The 20934-nt window shown below is 51.8% G+C and overlaps 1 protein-coding gene across 1 annotated transcript in view; it reads right to left on the reverse strand.

Moving 5' to 3' along the window:
• Positions 1-20934, reverse strand: part of ACAP1 (ArfGAP with coiled-coil, ankyrin repeat and PH domains 1) — a 203771-nt gene that overhangs the window by 73307 nt on the left and 109530 nt on the right. Inside the window, exon 11 of the mRNA XM_072150122.1 lies at positions 9707-9818. Coding sequence (XP_072006223.1) covers positions 9707-9818 — 112 coding nt within the window. The remainder of the gene's footprint in view (positions 1-9706; positions 9819-20934) is intronic.

Below are 20934 nucleotides of genomic sequence, written 5' to 3' on the forward strand. Positions count from 1 at the left end.
CAAGGAAGAAGGTCAATGCTGGGGGGGGACGAGGAGGAAGGTCAGTGCAGGGGGAGAGGGGAGGAGGAAGGTCAGTGCAGGGGAGAGTGGACAAGAAGAAGGTCAGTGCAGGGGGGGGACGAGGAGCAAGGTCAGTGCAGGGGGTGGACCAGGAGGAAGGTCAGTGCAGGGGGTGGACGACTAGGAAGGTCAGTGCAGGGGGGGGACAAGGAGGAAGGTCAGTGCAGGGGGAGAGTGGACAAGGAGGAAGGTCAGTGCAGGGGGGAGGGGACAAGGAGAAAGGTCAATGCAGGGGGGGGGACGAGGAGGAAAGTCAGTGCAGGGGGAGAATGGACAAGGAGGAAGGTCAGTGCAGGGGGGGGCGAGAAGGAAGGTCAGTGCTGGGGGGGGGGAGGAAGGTCAGTGAAGGGGGTGGACGAGGAGGAAGGTCAGTGCTGGGGGGACAAGGAGGAAGGTCAGTGCAGGGGAGAGGGGAGAAGAGTAAGGTCAGTGCAGGGGAGAGGGGAGAAGAGTAAGGTCAGCGCAGGGGGAGGGGACAAGGAAGAAGGTCAGTGCAGGGGGAAGGGACATGGAGGAAGGTCAGTGCAGGGGTGGGACAAGGAGGAAGGTCAGTGCAGGGGGGGAACGAGGAGGAAAGTCAGTGCAGGGGGGAGGGGACAAGGAGGAAGGTCAGTGCAGGGGGGAGGGGACAAGGAGGAAGGTCAGTGCAGGGGGGGGGGGCGAGAAGGAAGGTCACTGCAGGGGGAGAGTGGACAAGGAAGAAGGTCAATGCTGGGGGGGGACGAGGAGGAAGGTCAGTGCAGGGGGAGAGGGGAGGAGGAAGGTCAGTGCAGGGGGAGAGTGGACAAGGAAGAAGGTCAGTGCAGGGGGGGGACGAGGAGCAAGGTCAGTGCAGGGGGTGGACCAGGAGGAAGGTCAGTGCAGGGGGTGGACGAGTAGGAAGGTCAGTGCAGGGGGGGGACAAGGAGGAAGGTCAGTGCAGGGGGAGAGTGGACAAGGAGGAAGGTCAGTGCAGGGGGGAGGGGACAAGGAGAAAGGTCAATGCAGGGGGGGGGACGAGGAGGAAAGTCAGTGCAGGGGGAGAATGGACAAGGAGGAAGGTCAGTGCAGGGGGGGGCGAGAAGGAAGGTCAGTGCTGGGGGGGGGAGGAAGGTCAGTGAAGGGGGTGGACGAGGAGGAAGGTCAGTGCTGGGGGGACAAGGAGGAAGGTCAGTGCAGGGGAGAGGGGAGAAGAGTAAGGTCAGCGCAGGGGGAGGGGACAAGGAAGAAGGTCAGTGCAGGGGGAAGGGACATGGAGGAAGGTCAGTGCAGGGGTGGGACAAGGAGGAAGGTTAGAGCAGGGGGAGAGGGGAGGAGAGTAAGGTCAGCGCAGGGGGAGGGGACAAGGAAGAAGGTCAGTGCAGGGGGAAGGGACATGAAGGAAGGTCAGTGCAGGGGTGGGACAAGGAGGAAGGTTAGAGCAGGGGGAGAGGGGAGGAGGAAGGTCACTGCAGGGGAGGGACAAGGAGGAAGGTCACTGCGGGGGGGGGGGGGGGTGAGGAGGAAGGTCACTGCAGGGGGGGGTGAGGAGGAAGGTCAGTGCAGGGGGGGTTGAGGAGGATAGTCAGTGCAGGGGGCGGGTTCTAGGATACATGTACAGAGGTCCTGTGCCTGCGCTGGGGGAGGGGGGTTCTAGGATACATGTACAGAGGTCCTGTGCCTGCGCTGGGAGAGGGGGGTTCTAGGATACATGTACAGAGGTTCTGTGCCTGCGCTGGGAGAGGGGGGTTCTAGGATACATGTACAGAGGTTCTGTGCCTGCGCTGGGGGAGGGGGGTTCTAGGATACATGTACATAGGTCCTGTGCCTGCGCTGGGGGAGGGGGGTTCTAGGATACATGTACAGAGGTCCTGTGCCTGCGTGGGGGAGGGGGGTTCTAGGATACATGTACAGAGGTCCTGTGCCTGCGCTGGGGGAGGGCGGTTCTAGGATACATGTACAGAGGTCCTGTGCCTGCGCTGGGGGAGGGGGGTTCTAGGATACATGTACAGAGGTCCTGTGCCTGCGCTGGGGAAGGGGGGGAGAAGGAGGAAGGTCAGTGCTGGGGGGACAAGGAGGAAGGTCAGTGCAGGGGGAAGGGACATGGAGGAAGGTCAGTGCAGGGTGGGGACAAGGAGGAAGGTTAGAGCAGGGGGAGAGGGGAGGAGGAAGGTCAGTGCAGGGGGGGGACAAGGAGGAAGGTCAGTGCAGGGGGGGGACAAGGAGGAAGGTCAGTGCAAGGGGGGGTGAGGAGGAAGGTCAGTGCGGGGGGGGGTGAGGAGGAATGTCAGTGCAGGGGAGAGGTGACATGGAGGAAGGTCACTGCAGGGGGGGGGGGTGATGTGTGTTTGGGTCAGGGGTGTGTTAGGATTCAGGTGCGAAGGTCCAAGTCTGACCTTTATGGTCGGGGGTCATGGTACCTGGTTGTCAGTACCTGGGCCAGCGTGCCCTTATGCCCTCGCGCAAGACAATGGGGCACATTTACTTACCCGGTCCAGTCGCGATCCAGCGGCGCGTTCTCTGCACAGGATTCGGGTCCGGCCGGGATTTATGAATGTAGTTCTTCCGCCGTCCACCAGGTGGCGCTGCTGCGCTGAAAGTCATCTCATCGCTCCGGAATGCACCACCTCGGACCAGGTGAAGGTAAGCGCTCCCCAAGCGACACTTTTTCGGTTTTTAAATGCGGCGGTTTTTCCGAATACGTCGGGTTTTGGTTTGGCCACGCCCCCCGATTTCCGTTGCGCGCATGCCGGCGCCGATGCGCCACAATCCGATCGCGTGCTCCACAATCCCGGGGCAATTCAGGTACAATCGGCGCAAATCGGAAATATTCGGGTAACACGTCGGGAAAACGCGAATCGGGCCCTTAGTAAATGACCCCCTATGTGTCGTTGTCTCTCCCGGGGGAAAATTTCTTATCCCACGGGGATGGTTCCCCTTTGATGTGTTTTCAGTTTCGGTCGGTTTTTAAAAAGTGTTTGTTGGAGGTTGGTTCAGATGTCTCCGCATATGGCACCCATTCGTTTAGGATTAGCGCAGCAATTGAGGCGGCTAGAGCGGGCTTGCCCGACTCTGAGGTTATGCGGATAGGTAGATGGAGGTCTGCATGCTTTGCTAGATATGTTCGCCCTGATCTGCTCTAATTTGTTTATTTGTCTTTCTGCCTCTTCAGGATCACTTCGTCCAACAGTTTGGATCTTGGGGCATTCATATGTCCTTTGGGCGGGTCAGAGAGCGGCATGTCGGCCGGGCGGTCGGCAACTTGGTTTTCAACGTGCTGATGTGTTTTGGAGGGTGGGTACAAGTTTTGGAGGGTGGGTACAAGTGGGTACAAGTTTTGTCGGAAGCGGTGGAGATCAGCAGAGCCACTTCAGGGCCTGTGGTATTAGTAATTCATGCGGGGGGTAATGATTTGGGTTTTCTGCGGGTGCCGGAACTCCTTACTTTAACGCGAAATGATTTAGATAGGATCTTGGCTTATTTCCCTGAAGTGGTTCTCATGTGGTCAGAGATTATCCCTCGCAGGGTGTGGCATGGGGCCAGGGACGTGGCAGCAGTGGAGAGGTCCCGCCGCACGGTGAATGCTAGAATGGCGCGGTATGTGAGAGCTAAGTGTGGGGTTGTCGTCCGACATCAGGTTTAATTGGGATTAGTTAATGCTGCTGGTAAAGTGCCGGCTAAAGTTATAGATGTTAAGAAAGGGGGGTTGTCAATCATTCCACCAGTCTGTGCCTGCGCTGGGGGAGGAGGGTTCTAGGATACATGTACAGAGGTCCTGTGCCTGCGCTGAGGGGGGTGGGGTTCTAGGATACATGTACAGAGGTCCTGTGCCTGCGCTGAGGGAGGGGGGTTCTAGGATACATGTACAGAGGTCCTGTGCCTGCGCTGGGGGAGGAGGGTTCTAGGATACATGTACAGAGGTCCTGTGCCTGCGCTGAGGGGGGTGGGGTTCTAGGATACATGTACAGAGGTCCTGTGCCTGCGCTGGGGGAGGAGGGTTCTAGGATACATGTACAGAGGTCCTGTGCCTGCGCTGGGGGTGGGGTTCTAGGATACATGTACAGAGGTCCTGTGCCTGCGCTGGGGGTGGGGTTCTAGGATACATGTACAGAGGTCCTGTGCCTGCGCTGGGGGTGGGGTTCTAGGATACATGTACAGAGGTCCTGTGCCTGCGCTGGGGGAGATGGGTTCTAGGATACATGTACATAGGTCCTGTGCCTGCGCTGGGGGAGGGGGGTTCTAGGGTACATGTACAGAGGTCCTGTGCCTGCGCTGGGGGAGGGGGCTTCTAGGATACATGTACAGAGGTCCTGTGCCTGCGCTCGGGGAGGGGGGTTCTAGGATAAATGTACAGAGGTCCTGTGCCTGCGCTGGGGGAGGGGGGTTCTAGGATACATGTACAGAGGTCCTGTGCCTGCGCTGAGGGAGGGGGGTTCTAGGATACATGTACAGAGGTCCTGTGCCTGCGCTGAGGGAGGGGGCTTCTAGGATACATGTACAGAGGTCCTGTGCCTGCGCTGAGGGAGGGGGCTTCTAGGATACATGTACAGAGGTCCTGTGCCTGCGCTGAGGGAGGGGGGTTCTAGGATACATGTACAGAGGTCCTGTGCCTGCGCTGGCGGAGGGGGCTTCTAGGATACATGTACAGAGGTCCTGTGCCTGCGCTGGGGGAGGGGGCTTCTAGGATACATGTACAGAGGTCTTGTGCCTGCGCTGGGGGGTTCTAGGATACATGTACAGAGGTCCTGTGCCTGCGCTGGGGGAGGGGGGTTCTTGGATACATGTACAGAGGTCCTGTGCCTGCGCTGGGGGAGGGCGGTTCTAGGATACATGTACAGAGGTCCTGTGCCTGCGCTGGGGGAGGGGGGTTCTAGGATACATGTACAGAGGTCCTGTGCCTGCGCTGGGGGAGGGGGGTTCTAGGATACATGTACAGAGGTCCTGTGCCTGCGCTGGGGGAGGAGGGTTCTAGGATACATGTACAGAGGTCCCGTGCCTGCGCTGGGGGAGGGGGCTTCTAGGATACATGTACAGAGGTCCTGTGCCTGCGCTGGGGGAGGGGGGTTCTAGGATACATGTACAGAGGTCCTGTGCCTGCGCTGAGGGAGGGGGGTTCTAGGATACATGTACAGAGGTTCTGTGCCTGCGCTGGGGGAGGGGGGTTCTAGGATACATGTACAGAGGTCCTGTGCCTGCGCTGGGGGAGGGGAGTTCTAGGATACATGTACAGAGGTCCTGTGCCTGCGCTGGTGGAAGGGGGTTTTAGGATACATGTACATAGGTCCTGTGCCTGCACTGGGGGAGGGGGGTTCTAGGATACATGTACAGAGGTCCTGTGCCTGCGCTGGGGGGTTCTAGGATACATGTACAGAGGTCCTGTGCCTGCGCTGGGGGGTTCTAGGATACATGTACAGAGGTCCTGTGCCTGCGCTGGGGGGTTCTAGGATACATGTACATAGGTCCTGTGCCTGCGCTGGGGGAGGAGGGTTCTAGGATACATGTACAGAGGTCCTGTGCCTGCACTGAGGGAGGGGGGGTTCTAGGATACATGTACAGAGGTCCTGTGCCTGCGCTGGGGGAGGGGGGTTCTAGGATACATGTACAGAGGTCCTGTGCCTGCGCTGAGGGAGGGGGGTTCTAGGATACATGTACAGAGGTCCTGTGCCTGCGCTGGGGGAGGGGGGTTCTAGGATACATGTACATAGGTCCTGTGCCTGCGCTGGGGGAGGGGGGTTCTAGGATACATGTACAGAGGTCCTGTGCCTGCGCTGGGGGAGGGGGCTTCTAGGATACATGTACAGAGGTCCTGTGCCTGCGCTGGGGGAGGGGGGTTCTAGGATACATGTACATAGGTCCTGTGCCTGCACTGGGGGAGGGGGTTCTAGGATACATGTACAGAGGTCCTGTGCCTGCACTGGCGGAGGGGGGTTCTAGGATACATGTACATAGGTCCTGTGCCTGCACTGGGGGAGGGGGGTTCTAGGATACATGTACAGAGGTCCTGTGCCTGCGCTGGGGGAGAGGGGTTCTAGGATACATGTACAGAGGTCCTGTGCCTGCGCAGGGGGGTTCTAGGATACATGTACAGAGGTCCTGTGCCTGCACTGAGGGGGGTGGGGTTCTAGGATACATGTACATAGGTCCTGTGCCTGCGCTGGGGGAGGGGGGTTCTAGGATACATGTACAGAGGTCCTGTGCCTGCGCTGGGGGAGAGGGGTTCTAGGATACATGTACAGAGGTCCTGTGCCTGCGCTGAGGGAGGGGGGTTCTAGGATACATGTGCAGAGGTCCTGTGCCTGCACTGAGGGGGGTGGGGTTCTAGGATACATGTACAGAGGTCCTATGCCTGCGCTGAGGGAGGGGGGTTCTAGGATACATGTACAGAGGTCCTGTGCCTGCGCTGGGGGAGGGGGGATCTAGGATACATGTACAGAGGTCCTGTGCCTGCGCTGGGGGAGGGGGGTTCTAGGATACATGTACAGAGGTCCTGTGCCTGCGCTGAGGGGGGTGGGGTTCTAGGATACATGTACAGAGGTCCTGTGCCTGCGCTGAGGGAGGGGGGTTCTAGGATACATGTACATAGGTCCTGTGCCTGCGCTGGGGGAGGGGGGTTCTAGGATACATGTACAGAGGTCCTCTGCCTGCGCTGGGGGAGGAGGGATCTAGGATACATGTACAGAGGTCCTGTGCCTGCACTGAGGGAGGGGGGTTCTAGGATACATGTACAGAGGTCCTGTGCCTGCGCTGGGGGAGGGGGGTTCTAGGATACATGTACAGAGGTCCTGTGCCTGCGCTGAGGGAGGGGGGTTCTAGGATACATGTACAGAGGTCCTGTGCCTGCGCTGGGGGAGGGGGGTTCTAGGATACATGTACAGAGGTTCTGTGCCTGCGCTGGGGGAGGGGGGTTCTAGGATACATGTACATAGGTCCTGGCCTGCGCTGGGGGAGGGGGGTTCTAGGATACATGTACAGAGGTCCTGTGCCTGCGCTGGGGGAGGGGGGTTCTACGATACATGTACAGAGGTCCTGTGCCTGCGCTGGGGGAGGGAGGATCTAGGATACATGTACAGAGGTTCTGTGCCTGCGCTGGGGGAGGGGGCTTCTAGGATACATGTACAGAGGTTCTGTGCCTGCGCTGGGGGAGGGGGGTTCTAGGATACATGTACAGAGGTCCTGTGCCTGCACTGGGGGAGGGGGGTTCTAGGATACATGTACAGAGGTCCTGTGCCTGCGCTGGGGAGGGGGGTTCTAGGATACATGTACAGAGGTCCTGTGCCTGCGCTTGGGGGTTCTAGGATACATGTACAGAGGTCCTGTGCCTGCGCTGGGGGAGGGGGGTTCTAGGATACATGTACAGAGGTCCTGTGCCTGCGCTGAGGGGGGTGGGGTTCTAGGATACATGTACATAGGTCCTGTGCCTGCGCTGGGGGAGGGGGGTTCTAGGATACATGTACATAGGTCCTGTGCCTGCGCTGGGGGAGGGGGGTTCTAGGATACATGTGTAGAGGTCCTGTGCCTGCGCTGAGGGGGGTGGGGTTCTAGGATACCTATACAGAGGTCCTATGCCTGCGCTGAGGGAGGGGGGTTCTAGGATACATGTACAGAGGTCCTGTGCCTGCGCTGAGGGAGGGGGGTTCTAGGATACATGTACAGAGGTCCTGTTTCTGCGCTGGGGGAGGGGGGTTCTAGGATACATGTACAGAGGTCCTGTGCCTGTGCTGGGGGGTTCTAGGATACATGTACAGAGGTCCTGTGCCTGCGCTGAGGGAGGGGGGTTCTAGGATACATGTACAGAGGTCCTGTGCCTGCGCTGGGGGAGGGGGGTTCTAGGATACATGTGCAGAGGTCCTGTGCCTGCTCTGAGGGAGGGGGGTTCTAGGATACATGTACAGAGGTCCTGTGCCTGCGCTTGGGGGTTCTAGGATACATGTGCAGAGGTCCTGTGCCTGCGCTGAGGGGGGTGGGGTTCTAGGATACATGTACAGAGGTCCTGTGCCTGCACTGAGGGAGGGGGGTTCTAGGATACATGTACAGAGGTCCTGTGCCTGCGCTGGGGGAGGGGGGTTCTAGGATACATGTACAGAGGTCCTGTGCCTGCGCTTAGGGAGGGGGGTTCTAGGATACATGTACAGAGGTCCTGTGTCTGCGCTGGGGGAGGGGGGTTCTAGGATACATGTACAGAGGTTCTGTGCCTGCGCTGGGGGAGGGGGGTTCTAGGATACATGTACATAGGTCCTGTGCCTGCGCTGGGGGAGGGGGGTTCTAGGATACATGTACAGAGGTCCTGTGCCTGCGCTGGGGGAGGGGGGTTCTAGGATACATGTACAGAGGTCCTGTGCCTGCGCTGGGGGAGGGGGGTTCTAAGATACATGTACAGAGGTCCTGTGCCTGCGCTGAGGGAGGGGCGTTCTAGGATACATGTACAGAGGTCCTGTGCCTGCGTTGGGGGAGGGGGGTTCTAGGATACATGTACAGAGGTCCTGTGCCTGCGCTGGGGGAGGGGGGTTCTAGGATACATGTACAGAGGTCCTGTGCCTGCGCTGGGGGAGGGGGCTTCTAGGATACATGTACAGAGGTCCTGTGCCTGCGCTGGGGGAGGGAGCTTCTAGGATACATGTACAGAGGTCCTGTGCCTGCGCTGGGGGAGGGGGGTTCTAGGATACATGTACAGAGGTCCTGTGCCTGCGCTGGGGGAGGGGGGTTCTAGGATACATGTACAGAGGTCCTGTGCCTGCGCTGAGGGAGGGGGGTTCTAGGATACATGTACAGAGGTTCTGTGCCTGCGCTGGGGGAGGGCGGTTCTAGGATACATGTACAGAGGTCCTGTGCCTGCGCTGGGGGAGGAGGGTTCTAGGATACATGTACAGAGGTTCTGTGCCTGCGCTGGGGGAGGGCGGTTCTAGGATACATGTACAGAGGTCCTGTGCCTGCGCTGGGGGAGGGGGGTTCTAGGATACATGTACAGAGGTCCTGTGCCTGCGCTGGGGGGTTCTAGGATACATGTACAGAGGTCCTGTGCCTGCACTGAGGGGGGTGGGGTTCTAGTATACATGTACAGAGGTCCTGTGCCTGCGCTGGGGGAGGGGGGTTCTAGGATACATGTACAGAGGTCCTGTGCCTGCGCTGAGGGAGGGGGGTTCTAGGATACATGTACAGAGGTCCTGTGCCTGCGCTGGGGGAGGGGGGTTCTAGGATACATGTACAGAGGTCCTGTGCCTGCGCTGGGGGAGGGGGGTTCTAGGATACATGTACAGAGGTCCTGTGCCTGCGCTGGGGGAGGGAGGTTCTAGGATACATGTACAGAGGTCCTGTGCCTGCGCTGGGGGAGGGGGGTTCTAGGATACATGTACAGAGGTCCTGTGCCTGCGCTGGGGGAGGGGGGTTCTAGGATACATGTACAGAGGTTCTGTGCCTGCGCTGGGGGAGGGCGGTTCTAGGATACATGTACAGAGGTTCTGTGCCTGCGCTGGGGGAGGGGGGTTCTAGGATACATGTACAGAGGTTCTGTGCCTGCGCTGGGGGAGGGCGGTTCTAGGATACATGTACAGAGGTCCTGTGCCTGCGCTGGGGGAGGGGGGTTCTAGGATACATGTACAGAGGTCCTGTGCCTGCGCTGAGGGAGGGGGGTTCTAGGATACATGTACAGAGGTCCTGTGCCTGCGCTGAGGGGGGTGGGGTGACTTCTTACCAGGCTCCCGCTGTCCCGCTTATTTTCATTGTAGGCCGTAGTGATGCTCCGCTGCACAGCGCTGACCCACAGATCCAAGACACGATCCGACTCGGCCTGGAGCATGCAGGACCTGGAAGAAAGGACCACGAGTGTTAACCACGGGGATCGGATCCATGGCTCTGTCCTGTAGGCTCACATTGTCACACCGCTGTCATTCAGGGGGCAGCACTATTAACCAAAAACATAGATGTGCCAAAAACCATAGTGCAGTAAAAATACCCCCCCCCAGAAACCACAACTGCAAAATACTGTATAATAGTGCAAAAATGTGGAAAGACCAGCGCTTCAGGAAACAGTAGTGGTATGGATAAAAAGATTCTTTTATTCGTTCCTCTTTAAAATCATGTCACGGCAGTGTGCACATACAAGGATACACGGGGTAAATCCAACGCGTTTCGCTCAGATGAGCTTAGTCATGGATACATTTACAAGAAGATCTTACCTCTATTAAAACCTCGCGGGGCTGTCGGGCGTGTGACGTCAAGACCACGTGACCGGACCACATGACGGGCACAGACCGTGACAGCCACGTGATCAGATCACATGATCGAGACGATTGACATCCCAACAAAAGAACCGCGAGGTAAGTAAAAACATAATCAAGTTAATTAAAACCAACCTAGAAAGGGTAAAGTAAGGAGAAACACCAATGTGTACTTGTGTTACACTAATACATATTATATATTATCTAATATCAAACATAAGAAAAAGTATATGTGTATATGCATAACACATTGACTCTAGGAACCTCATAACATGTATGTTGTAACTAGACATAGATCGCTCTCAGTGCCCTATTACTTATTGTTTAAAGAAGAATACATATGCAATAGAATGTGTATATGATTGATGTTTTTGGTCTAGAAGGCACCGTCTCATGCTCAAATATTCAAAAATGAAGGGGATTGCAATAGATAGCACCACAAATATTTCAACAGCGACCTAGTGCCGGGGATTATGAAGAATGCCATTATAGAATGCAACCCATTGAAACTAGATATAATGTAACATTAATATGTACAGACAAGTTTTGACTCTGAATTACATTTAACATGTATAATGCTGATTATCAGGGTAGTACATTGTGAATACTTGTATCCAAACCCAGACGTACACAGCTTAGTAATTTACCAATCCTGTTATAACATTAAGCTAACATATGTTATTCCAAAATTATGGTTAGCAAAAAGAGATGTGAAAAGATACCAAATAATATTTCTGGACCTTTTAATAGCACAGGATTAAATCCTGTCTTAGGTTCAGTCCGAACGGTTGTGTAGTTTTTAATATAAACATCCAATAGGTTTCCCTATTCATCAGTTTTTTCTTATGATCTCCACCCCTAGTCGGTCTTTTCACCTTTTCTATACCCATCCATTTAAAGGAACTCGTGTCCCCATGGTGAGTATCTCGGAAATGTTTGGAAGCCGCAGAGATATTAGTTAGATTGACATTTCAAACGTCCGAAAGATGTTTTCTGATCCTTACTGTAAGTGGGTTTGTGGTGCATCCTACATACTGTTTCTTGCAAATGATGCATGTGATGAGATATACCATGTAGGAAGTATTGCAATTAATGTATGTTTGTATTTTGTAACTTGTATTTGTTACACATGATGAAAACGTGTCAGTTGTTGATAAAAAGCCACATGATAGGCATCGCGTGAGACCACATTTGTGGTTGCCCACATGGTGCAACCAAGAGTAATTGTTAGCATTTATCTCAGTGTATGTAAAGAGGCTTGGGAACACCATTGACCCAATGGTGGGGGCTTTTTTGGAGATGAACCGTACTCCTCGATCAAGACAGGTTTTTAGATCATTATCCTGTTCCAAAATGGGCAGGTATTTGTTGACAACCTTTTTGATTTGATGGAACTGATTGCTGTATGTGGTAATGAATGAAATAGGGGTCACAACCTCTTTTTTGTAATGCATTGTGTGGTTTGTCTTTCAAGAGTGTGGACCTTTGTATGTTGCTTAATCTTTTTTTAGCAGAGGACAGGATCTTAGGTCTGTACCTTCTTTCTGACAACCTACGTTCCCAATCGATTAAATGTTGATTAAATGTGGTATCTGTGGAACTGTTTCTCCGGATACGAATCAATTCCCCAAACGGAATGTTGTCCACAACGTGTTTCGGATGGCACGACGTGGACAACAAAATAGTGTTCACTGATACCTGTTTGCGGAAGGGGGATATTAGAACTGTATCCTCTCTTGCTTCCAAAGTAACATCCAAAAAATCTATACTTTTACCCCCGAAATGGTGTGTGAATTTTAAATTCATCTCGTTTGAGTTGAAGTAGGAGGCAAAACTTTCAAATTCTGAAGAGGTGTTGTGATAATAATATTACTCCTCCACAGTTTGTTTGTTGTATATATATTTTTTTTTTTATTCTTTCTTTGTGTTGTTTCATTCTGCCTGTTATAAATCATTAGGCTCTATTTGTTTAAGATCAGCCAGAAGATGAGCCTGGCAGGGTGGTTATAAAACCCCAGGGAGTCTATGTTTGATCAGAGAAGCATGGTCTTCCTAAGTGGTAAAATTAACACCTCTCGGCCAGAGTAGTCTAGTTAGTGGGGGATGAAAAGAAGCCACAGACTACATGTTCTTCCCTCCAAATTCAGACAAAGGGGAATATCATAGCTGCCCATAACTGGGACATAATTCATAATTATAGGTCCCAAGTTGCACAGGACAGTTATGGGGTCTAGACACACTCCTGGTCTGAAAATCAGAACATTAGCTGCAATGGAAGGCAGCCAATAGAAGAACACCCCTGATATTAGGCTAAGACACCCCGAGTTTGGTATGGGGTTAATGGGAATAACATGCCCGTTTGGTTGGAAGCCATGGCACAATTGTGCCATCTCCCAATCAAAAGTTATGGGATTCTGATAAAAACCCAGACCCAAAAAGTAGCTCACTGATGGGAGGGGGGTAGAAAAATCCCCCTCACAGTGACATCACAGCCAGGGGTGGGGGTCAAAAATCACCTGGGCTTAAATTAATGAAGCAGCCACATAGTAGTGTTCAGTCTGGGTGACTCTATGACAATAGAAGGCTGGATCGATGCTTATGCCCTGTCCTCGGGCCAAAGAATTTCTTCCTATTCAACTAGCAAGAATTTTTTGTTTCTACTTCCATAACTGTTTGTAAGTATTGTATGTGTATTGTTTTTAATCCTTTTTTTCATTTTATCTGACAATTGAATTCTTTGAGTGTACTGCATTTTTATGTAAATTAAAACTTTTTAATAAGCCTCTGCTTGTAGCCTTAAAGAATCTGAGTCTCTGAAGGGAATCACGTTACCAGAGGTCATTATTAGCATGGTCCATGTAGTAAGCGATTGCATGTTCTGTGTGAGTTTATAATTGTAATATCGTGTAAGTAGTGAGTGCATGTGCTGAGTTATCATCAGGGTGCATTGTCTGTGAGGTTGAGGTGCCTACGGCCTTCTTTGTGTAAGTAACTCGTGGGTGGTGGCAGTGGATTGGCTGGGGCGCAAATTCTGTGGAGTAAATTTAGCGTAAGGACGCCATTTTGTGGAAGTGGGCGGAGCTTAAGGGCTAAATTCTGTGACTCCATAGAGTAGTTATCCCAGTGTGTGAACGCCGGTGAGTCGGGTTCGTGACAGATTGGTGGCATAGCGGTGGGATAGTGTATAATTTTTTATTACACTGTTAAGGCTTTAAGTGTTTGGTTTAAGCAATTAACCCTTTCACTTAAGGGCTGAAGTATTCCTAATACTACAGTCCACAAGCAAGAGACTCAGTGCACTCAAAACTTGTCAGTCAATATACATACGTACAAAACAGTTCCCCTCCCCCTCTTTTCTTTTCTATCTTTTGTTTGCTTAGTGAGACCACTGCTACGATGGCAGAGGTATACAGAAACAGATCCAAGGCTGATCTGCTGACTCTCTGTGCGGAGAGAGGGCTAATAACAACGGGCCAGAACAAGGCGGAGATAATTCAAACGCTGGTGGCGTTTGATGTGCAGTCCCATCCTTCTGCGGAACCGGACCAGGGACCTCCAGCCTCAGAGGAACAGATAGGAGATGTCTTGCAGCAACCGGCTGGGCATGGCGGCGCCAGCGGTATGGACACTTCTTTTTCTCTAATTCTCCAGCAGATCGGTGACTGTGATCCTAGCCTTAGGATACAGCTGTTGATGCAAGAACGGGAGAGACAAGCAAAGCGTGAATTTGCTGAACGCCAAACAGCGCTGGAAGCTGCCCGAGCAGAGAGGGCGGCTGAGGAACGTAGACGTGAGTTTGCTGAACGCCAAGCAGAGCGGGAGCATGAGCTGCAGATGGCCCAGATACAGCTCCAACAACAGCAAAGAACTTCACCATCATCACAGAGTGAGTCCATGGACAGTGTTTCTTTTAGGCCCCGCCTGGATCGTTTTCCTGTCCTGGAGAATGATGGGGACCTGGATGTCTTTTTGCAAGGATTTGAGAGGGTCTGCAGGCAATTTCAACTGCCGCCTGCTGAATGGGCCCGATACCTTACCCCTGGACTTAAAGGCAAAGCACTGGAGGCGTTTGTAGCCTTACCTGCCTCTGTGGAGCACGATTATGAGGCTATCAAAAGGGCTCTGATACAGCGTTTTAACCTCACTCCAGAGGTATACAGGGAGCGTTTCCGTACTGTCAGGCGGACAGATACGGATAGCTATGCCGAGTTTGCCAGGAAACTGCTAAACCTGGTGAAACAATGGTCCAGAGGATGGGGTGTGACCACTCTAGAGGAGATGGATGACCTGATCGCCATGGACCAATTTATTCACACCTGTACAGCGGAGGTGCGACAGTTCATACGAGAACGGGAGCCAAAATCGTTGGAAAAGGCTGCCCAGCTGGCAGATGTGTTTGCTGCCAGCAGAGTGCCCGAGGCACGGAAACCTGCAGCTGCAGGATGGAAGGGGGGTAAGCCCCCTGTTAACTCTTCTACAGTTTCCCACAAAGCTTCTGGGGCATCCCCTTCTTCAGCATTTAAGCCAGCGGGAGACCAACGCAGGTGTTTTGTTTGCAACAGATCGGGGCACATCAGCATTACATGCCCTGAGAAGAGGAAGACCACCCCTTTGACCAAACCAACATTGTCTTCACCATCTGTTTTGTTTGTGGGTGGGAGTAAGCGGGTGGTTGGTGACAACCTACAGGAGGTTACTGTGGGTGACAATGTCACAATGGGGTTGAGGGACACTGGTGCAGAGATGACCCTTGTGCACCCCTCACTTGTCAAGCCGGAGGATCTCATCCCAGGACGGACTCTTACAGTTGCTGGAGTTGGAGGCCTCACCCCTGCATTGCCCATGGCCCGGGTGTACCTGGATTGGGGGGCGGGGAGAGGGATGACAGACGTGGGTGTAACGGATAAAATTCCCACCAATGTGTTGCTGGGGACCGACCTGGGGCGTCTGGTCTCTAGATATGTAATCCAGGATGCCAATGAGGACACAGGCATCCCTGGTGCCCCACGTGAGTTAACATCTGATATTTTTGGGACTATGCCTACTGTAGACTGTGACAATGATGCATCAGGTGATATTGTTGAAATGTGTAGTAACCATTTACCTGTTTCTAACCTAGCTTCTAATGCCATAGACCATGAATGTGAACATAGTAATGATGTAGAGTTTAACTGTGTTAATAATGTGGCTAAGAGTGGTAGTATGTTAACACCCACAGCTCTGCGCCAAAAGCTGGAGTGTGGTGTGTCCGTGTCCGCTGTAACTCGCAGTCGGAGTCTTCAGGAAGCTCACCGTTGCCTGAGTCCTGAACCTCCTGCTGTCCGGGTTACAGAGGAACAGGAGCAGACTGACAGCCTGTCACCAGTGGCTGAGACCAGTCAAGGGGTTAAACTATTAACCAGCACAGAGTCAGAGCGTCGCCAGTTTCTGGACGCCCTGCACTCAGATGAGAGTCTACACAAGCTACGTGAGAGGGCTGGTCAGACCCCTGAGGAGGGGGACAAGGAATGTATTACATGGAACCAGGGTAGGCTGTATAGACAGAGCCTTCACACTGACCCCCAGCAGGATGTATCCCTTGATAGGCAACTGGTGGTACCTCGCCCTTTCCGGGAGCAGCTTTTGAGAGTTGCCCACGAGATACCACTAGCAGGCCATCTGGGGATAAGTAAAACCAAAAGTCGACTCAAGCCGAATTTCTTTTGGCCCAATATGGGGAATGATGTTGCGGAATATTGCCGTTCCTGTATAGTATGTCAAAGGGTGGGGAAGGCCGGCCAGGTACAGCGAGCACCCCTCATCCCTTTACCTATAATTGAGGAGCCTTTCCAGAGAATTGCTGTTGACATTGTAGGCCCTGTGAATGTCACCAGCAGCTCAGGTAAACGCTTCATCCTGACGGTTGTGGATTATGCCACACGTTACCCAGAGGCCGTGGCATTGTCATCCATCCGGGCTGACAAGGTGGCAGATGCGCTCCTCACTATATTCTCTCGTGTAGGGTTCCCCAGAGAGATGCTCACAGATCAGGGGACCCAGTTTATGTCTCACCTTATGCAGTGCCTCTGTAAGAAAATACAGGTGCAGCACTTGGTAGCCAGTCCTTATCACCCGCAGACCAATGGACTCTGCGAGCGGTTTAATGGGACCCTCAAACAGATGCTCCGGACGTTTGCGGATACCCATGGGAAGGACTGGGATCGTTATCTACCACACCTGCTATTCGCTTACAGAGAGGTACCGCAGGCATCGACTGGATTCTCTCCCTTTGAGCTTCTCTATGGCAGGAAGGTACGGGGCCCACTAGATCTCATGAAGGAGTCATGGGAGGGAGAATTAGGGTCACCAGAGGTCTCTGTAGTTGACTATGTTCTGAAGTTCAGGGACAGACTGCAGGCATTGACAGGGATGGTGCAGGAGAACCTGACTCAAGCCCAGGCCAACCAGAAACGGTGGTATGACAGGAACGCCAGGGAGAGAGTGTATGAGGTGGGCCAGAAGGTGTGGGTCCTGATCCCCACTACCCAAAACAAACTCCAAGCTGCGTGGGAAGGCCCGTATCCCATTCATCAACGCCTAAATGACGTGAACTATGTAGTCACGATCGACCATGTTCGCAAGAAGCACAAGGTTTTTCATGTCAACATGATCAAGGCTCATCATGATAGGGATACGTGCGTCCTGCCAGTTTGCAGTATACCAGAGGAGGGAGAAAGGGAGGCCTTGCCTGACTTAGTGGCATCCGCACAGGAGGGAGGGTCCATTGAGGATGCAATAGTCAGCGCCCAGCTGTCTGGATCTCAGAAATCCCAGCTGAGAGAGACACTCAACCCATACCTTGACATTTTCACCGGTAAACCAGGCAAAACCCCACTAGCCTCTCATCATGTAGACACGGGGGAACACCCACCAGTCAGACAGGGTGCATATCGGGTTTCTACAGAAGTAAGGGCTGACATTAAGAGGGAGGTGGAGGAAATGCTGGGACTGGGGGTGATCCAAGAGTCTCAAAGTGCGTGGGCATCACCTGTGGTGCTTGTCCCCAAAAAGGACAAGACCACACGCTTCTGTGTGGACTACAGGAAGCTAAACAGCATCACAGTTTTTGACGCTTACCCAATGCCCCGCATAGATGAGCTTTTGGATCAACTCGCCAGCGCCCAGTATATCACCATCATGGATTTAAGTAGGGGGTATTGGCAGATTCCCATGACAGTGGAGGCGCAGGAAAAGTCCGCCTTCATCACCCCCTTTGGACTATATGAGTTTAAAGTCATGCCCTTTGGCATGAAGAATGCCCCTGCCACATTCCAGCGCTTGGTGAACAAACTGCTAAGTAAGTCTGAAGGGTTTGCTGTGGCATACCTGGATGATATTGCAGTGTTTAGCCAGACTTGGGAGGAGCACTTGACACACCTGTCACAGGTGCTCAAGCGCCTCCGGGAAGCCGGTCTCACCATCAAGCCTGGGAAGTGTCAGATAGGCATGTCTGAGGTGCAATACCTAGGACACCTGGTAGGTGGGGGGACACTTAAGCCCGAGCCAGGGAAAGTAGAGGCCATTGCAAATTGGCCTACCCCCAAAACAAAGAAACAGGTGATGTCATTTCTAGGAACAGCTGGGTACTACCGTAAGTTCGTCCCTAACTACAGTACCCTGGCCAAGCCCCTCACAGACCTCACAAAGAAGAAACTACCACAGGTAGTCAGCTGGACTGCCGATTGTGAGCGGTCCATGGCGGCTCTGAAATTGGCTCTGACTAGCTCTCCAGTCTCACAGAGTCCAGATTTCAGCCGCAAGTTCGTAGTCCAGACTGACGCCAGCGCCTATGGCTTGGGTGCGGTACTCAGCCAGGTCAACCCAGAGGGAGATGAGCACCCCATCCTATACCTAAGCAGGAAACTCTTACCCAGGGAGGTGGCCTATGCCACCATAGAAAAAGAATGCCTTGCCATTGTGTGGGCCCTACAGAAACTACAGCCCTACTTATATGGCCGAAAGTTCACCGTGGTAACGGACCACAACCCTCTCAGTTGGCTTCACCGGGTATCTGGGGATAACGGAAAGCTGCTGAGATGGAGTCTAGGCCTACAGCAATATGACTTTACCATTCAACACAAGAAGGGCAGTGAACATGGGAATGCGGACGGGTTGTCACGGCAGGGAGAGCCGGCGGACAATGGCTTGGGATATTGATTGGAATATCCAAATCCCATGCCATATCTCTGGAGGGAGGTGTGATAATAATATTACTCCTCCACAGTTTGTTTGTTGTATATATATTTTTTTTTTATTCTTTCTTTGTGTTGTTTCATTCTGCCTGTTATAAATCATTAGGCTCTATTTGTTTAAGATCAGCCAGAAGATGAGCCTGGCAGGGTGGTTATAAAACCCCAGGGAGTCTATGTTTGATCAGAGAAGCATGGTCTTCCTAAGTGGTAAAATTAACACCTCTCGGCCAGAGTAGTCTAGTTAGTGGGGGATGAAAAGAAGCCACAGACTGCATGTTTTTCCCTCCAAATTCAGACAAAGGGGAATATCATAGCTGCCAAAACTGGGACATAATTCATAATTATAGGTCCCAAGTTACACAGGACAGTTATGGGGTCTAGACACACTCCTGGTCTGAAAATCAGAACATTAGCTGCAATGGAAGGCAGCCAATAGCAGAACACCCCTGATATTAGGCTAAGACACCCCGAGTTTGGTATGGGGTTAATGGGAATAACATGCCCGTTTGGTTGGAAGCCATGGCACAATTGTGCCATCTCCCAATCAAAAGTTATGGGATTCTGATAAAAACCCAGACCCAAAAAGTAGCTCACTGATGGGAGGGGGGTAGAAAAATCCCCCTCACAGTGACATCACAGCCAGGGGTGGGGGTCAAAAATCACCTGGGCTTAAATTAATGAAGCAGCCACATAGTAGTGTTCAGTCTGGGTGACTCTATGACAATAGAAGGCTGGATCGATGCTTATGCCCTGTCCTCGGGCCAAAGAATTTCTTCCTATTCAACTAGCAAGAATTTTTTGTTTCTACTTCCATAACTGTTTGTAAGTATTGTATGTGTATTGTTTTTAATCCTTTTTTTCATTTTATCTGACAATTGAATTCTTTGAGTGTACTGCATTTTTATGTAAATTAAAACTTTTTAATAAGCCTCTGCTTGTAGCCTTAAAGAATCTGAATCTCTGAAGGGAATCACGTTACCAGAGGTCATTATTAGCATAGTCCATGTAGTAAGCGATTGCATGTTCTGTGTGACTTTATAATTGTAATATCGTGTAAGTAGTGAGTGCATGTGCTGAGTTATCATCAGGGTGCATTGTCTGTGAGGTTGAGGTGCCTACGGCCTTCTTTGTGTAAGTAACTCGTGGGTGGTGGCAGTGGATTGGCTGGGGCGCAAATTCTGTGGAGTAAATTTAGCGTAAGGACGCCATTTTGTGGAAGTGGGCGGAGCTTAAGGGCTAAATTCTGGGACTCCATAGAGTAGTTATCCCAGTGTGTGAACGCCGGTGAGTCGGGTTCGTGACAGGTGTCATTCCAGATCCACAACAGGTCGTCTATGTAGCGGCCAAACCACTCCACAGACGACCTGTGTGGATTACTGTCACAAAAAATGTAGTGTTTTTCCCATTGAATCATATATATATTCGCATATATATATCAACAACTGACACGTTTTCATCATGTGTAACAAATACAAGTTACAAAATACAAACATACATTAATTGCAATACTTCCTACATGGTATATCTCATCACATGCATCATTTGCAAGAAACAGTATGTAGGATGCACCACAAACCCACTTACAGTAAGGATCAGAAAACATCTTTCGGACGTTAGAAATGTCAATCTAACTAATATCTCTGCGGCTTCCAAACATTTCCGAGATACTCACCATGGGGACACGAGTTCCTTTAAATGGATGGGTATAGAAAAGGTGAAAAGACCGACTAGGGGTGGAGATCATAAGAAAAAACTGATGAATAGGGAAACCTATTGGATGTTTATATTAAAAACTACACAACCGTTCGGACTGAACCTAAGACAGGATTTAATCCTGTGCTATTAAAAGGTCCAGAAATATTATTTGGTATCTTTTCACATCTCTTTTTGCTAACCATCATTTTGGAATAACATATGTTAGCTTAATGTTATAACAGGATTGGTAAATTACTAAGCTGTGTACGTCTGGGTTTGGATACAAGTATTCACAATGTACTACCCTGATAATCAGCATTATACATGTTAAATGTAATTCAGAGTCAAAACTTGTCTGTACATATTAATGTTACATTATATCTAGTTTCAATGGGTTGCATTCTATAATGGCATTCTTCATAATCCCCGGCACTAGGTCGCTGTTGAAATATTTGTGGTGCTATCTATTGCAATCCCCTTCATTTTTGAATATTTGAGCATGAGACGGTGCCTTCTAGACCAAAAACATCAATCATATACACATTCTATTGCATATGTATTCTTCTTTAAACAATAAGTAATAGGGCACTGAGAGCGATCTATGTCTAGTTACAACATACATGTTATGAGGTTCCTAGAGTCAATGTGTTATGCATATACACATATACTTTTTCTTATGTTTGATATTAGATAATATATAATATGTATTAGTGTAACACAAGTACACATTGGTGTTTCTCCTTACTTTACCCTTTCTAGGTTGGTTTTAATTAACT

Source organism: Engystomops pustulosus, chromosome 4 (assembly GCF_040894005.1).
Source record: "Engystomops pustulosus chromosome 4, aEngPut4.maternal, whole genome shotgun sequence".
NCBI classification, from domain to species: domain Eukaryota; kingdom Metazoa; phylum Chordata; class Amphibia; order Anura; family Leptodactylidae; genus Engystomops; species Engystomops pustulosus.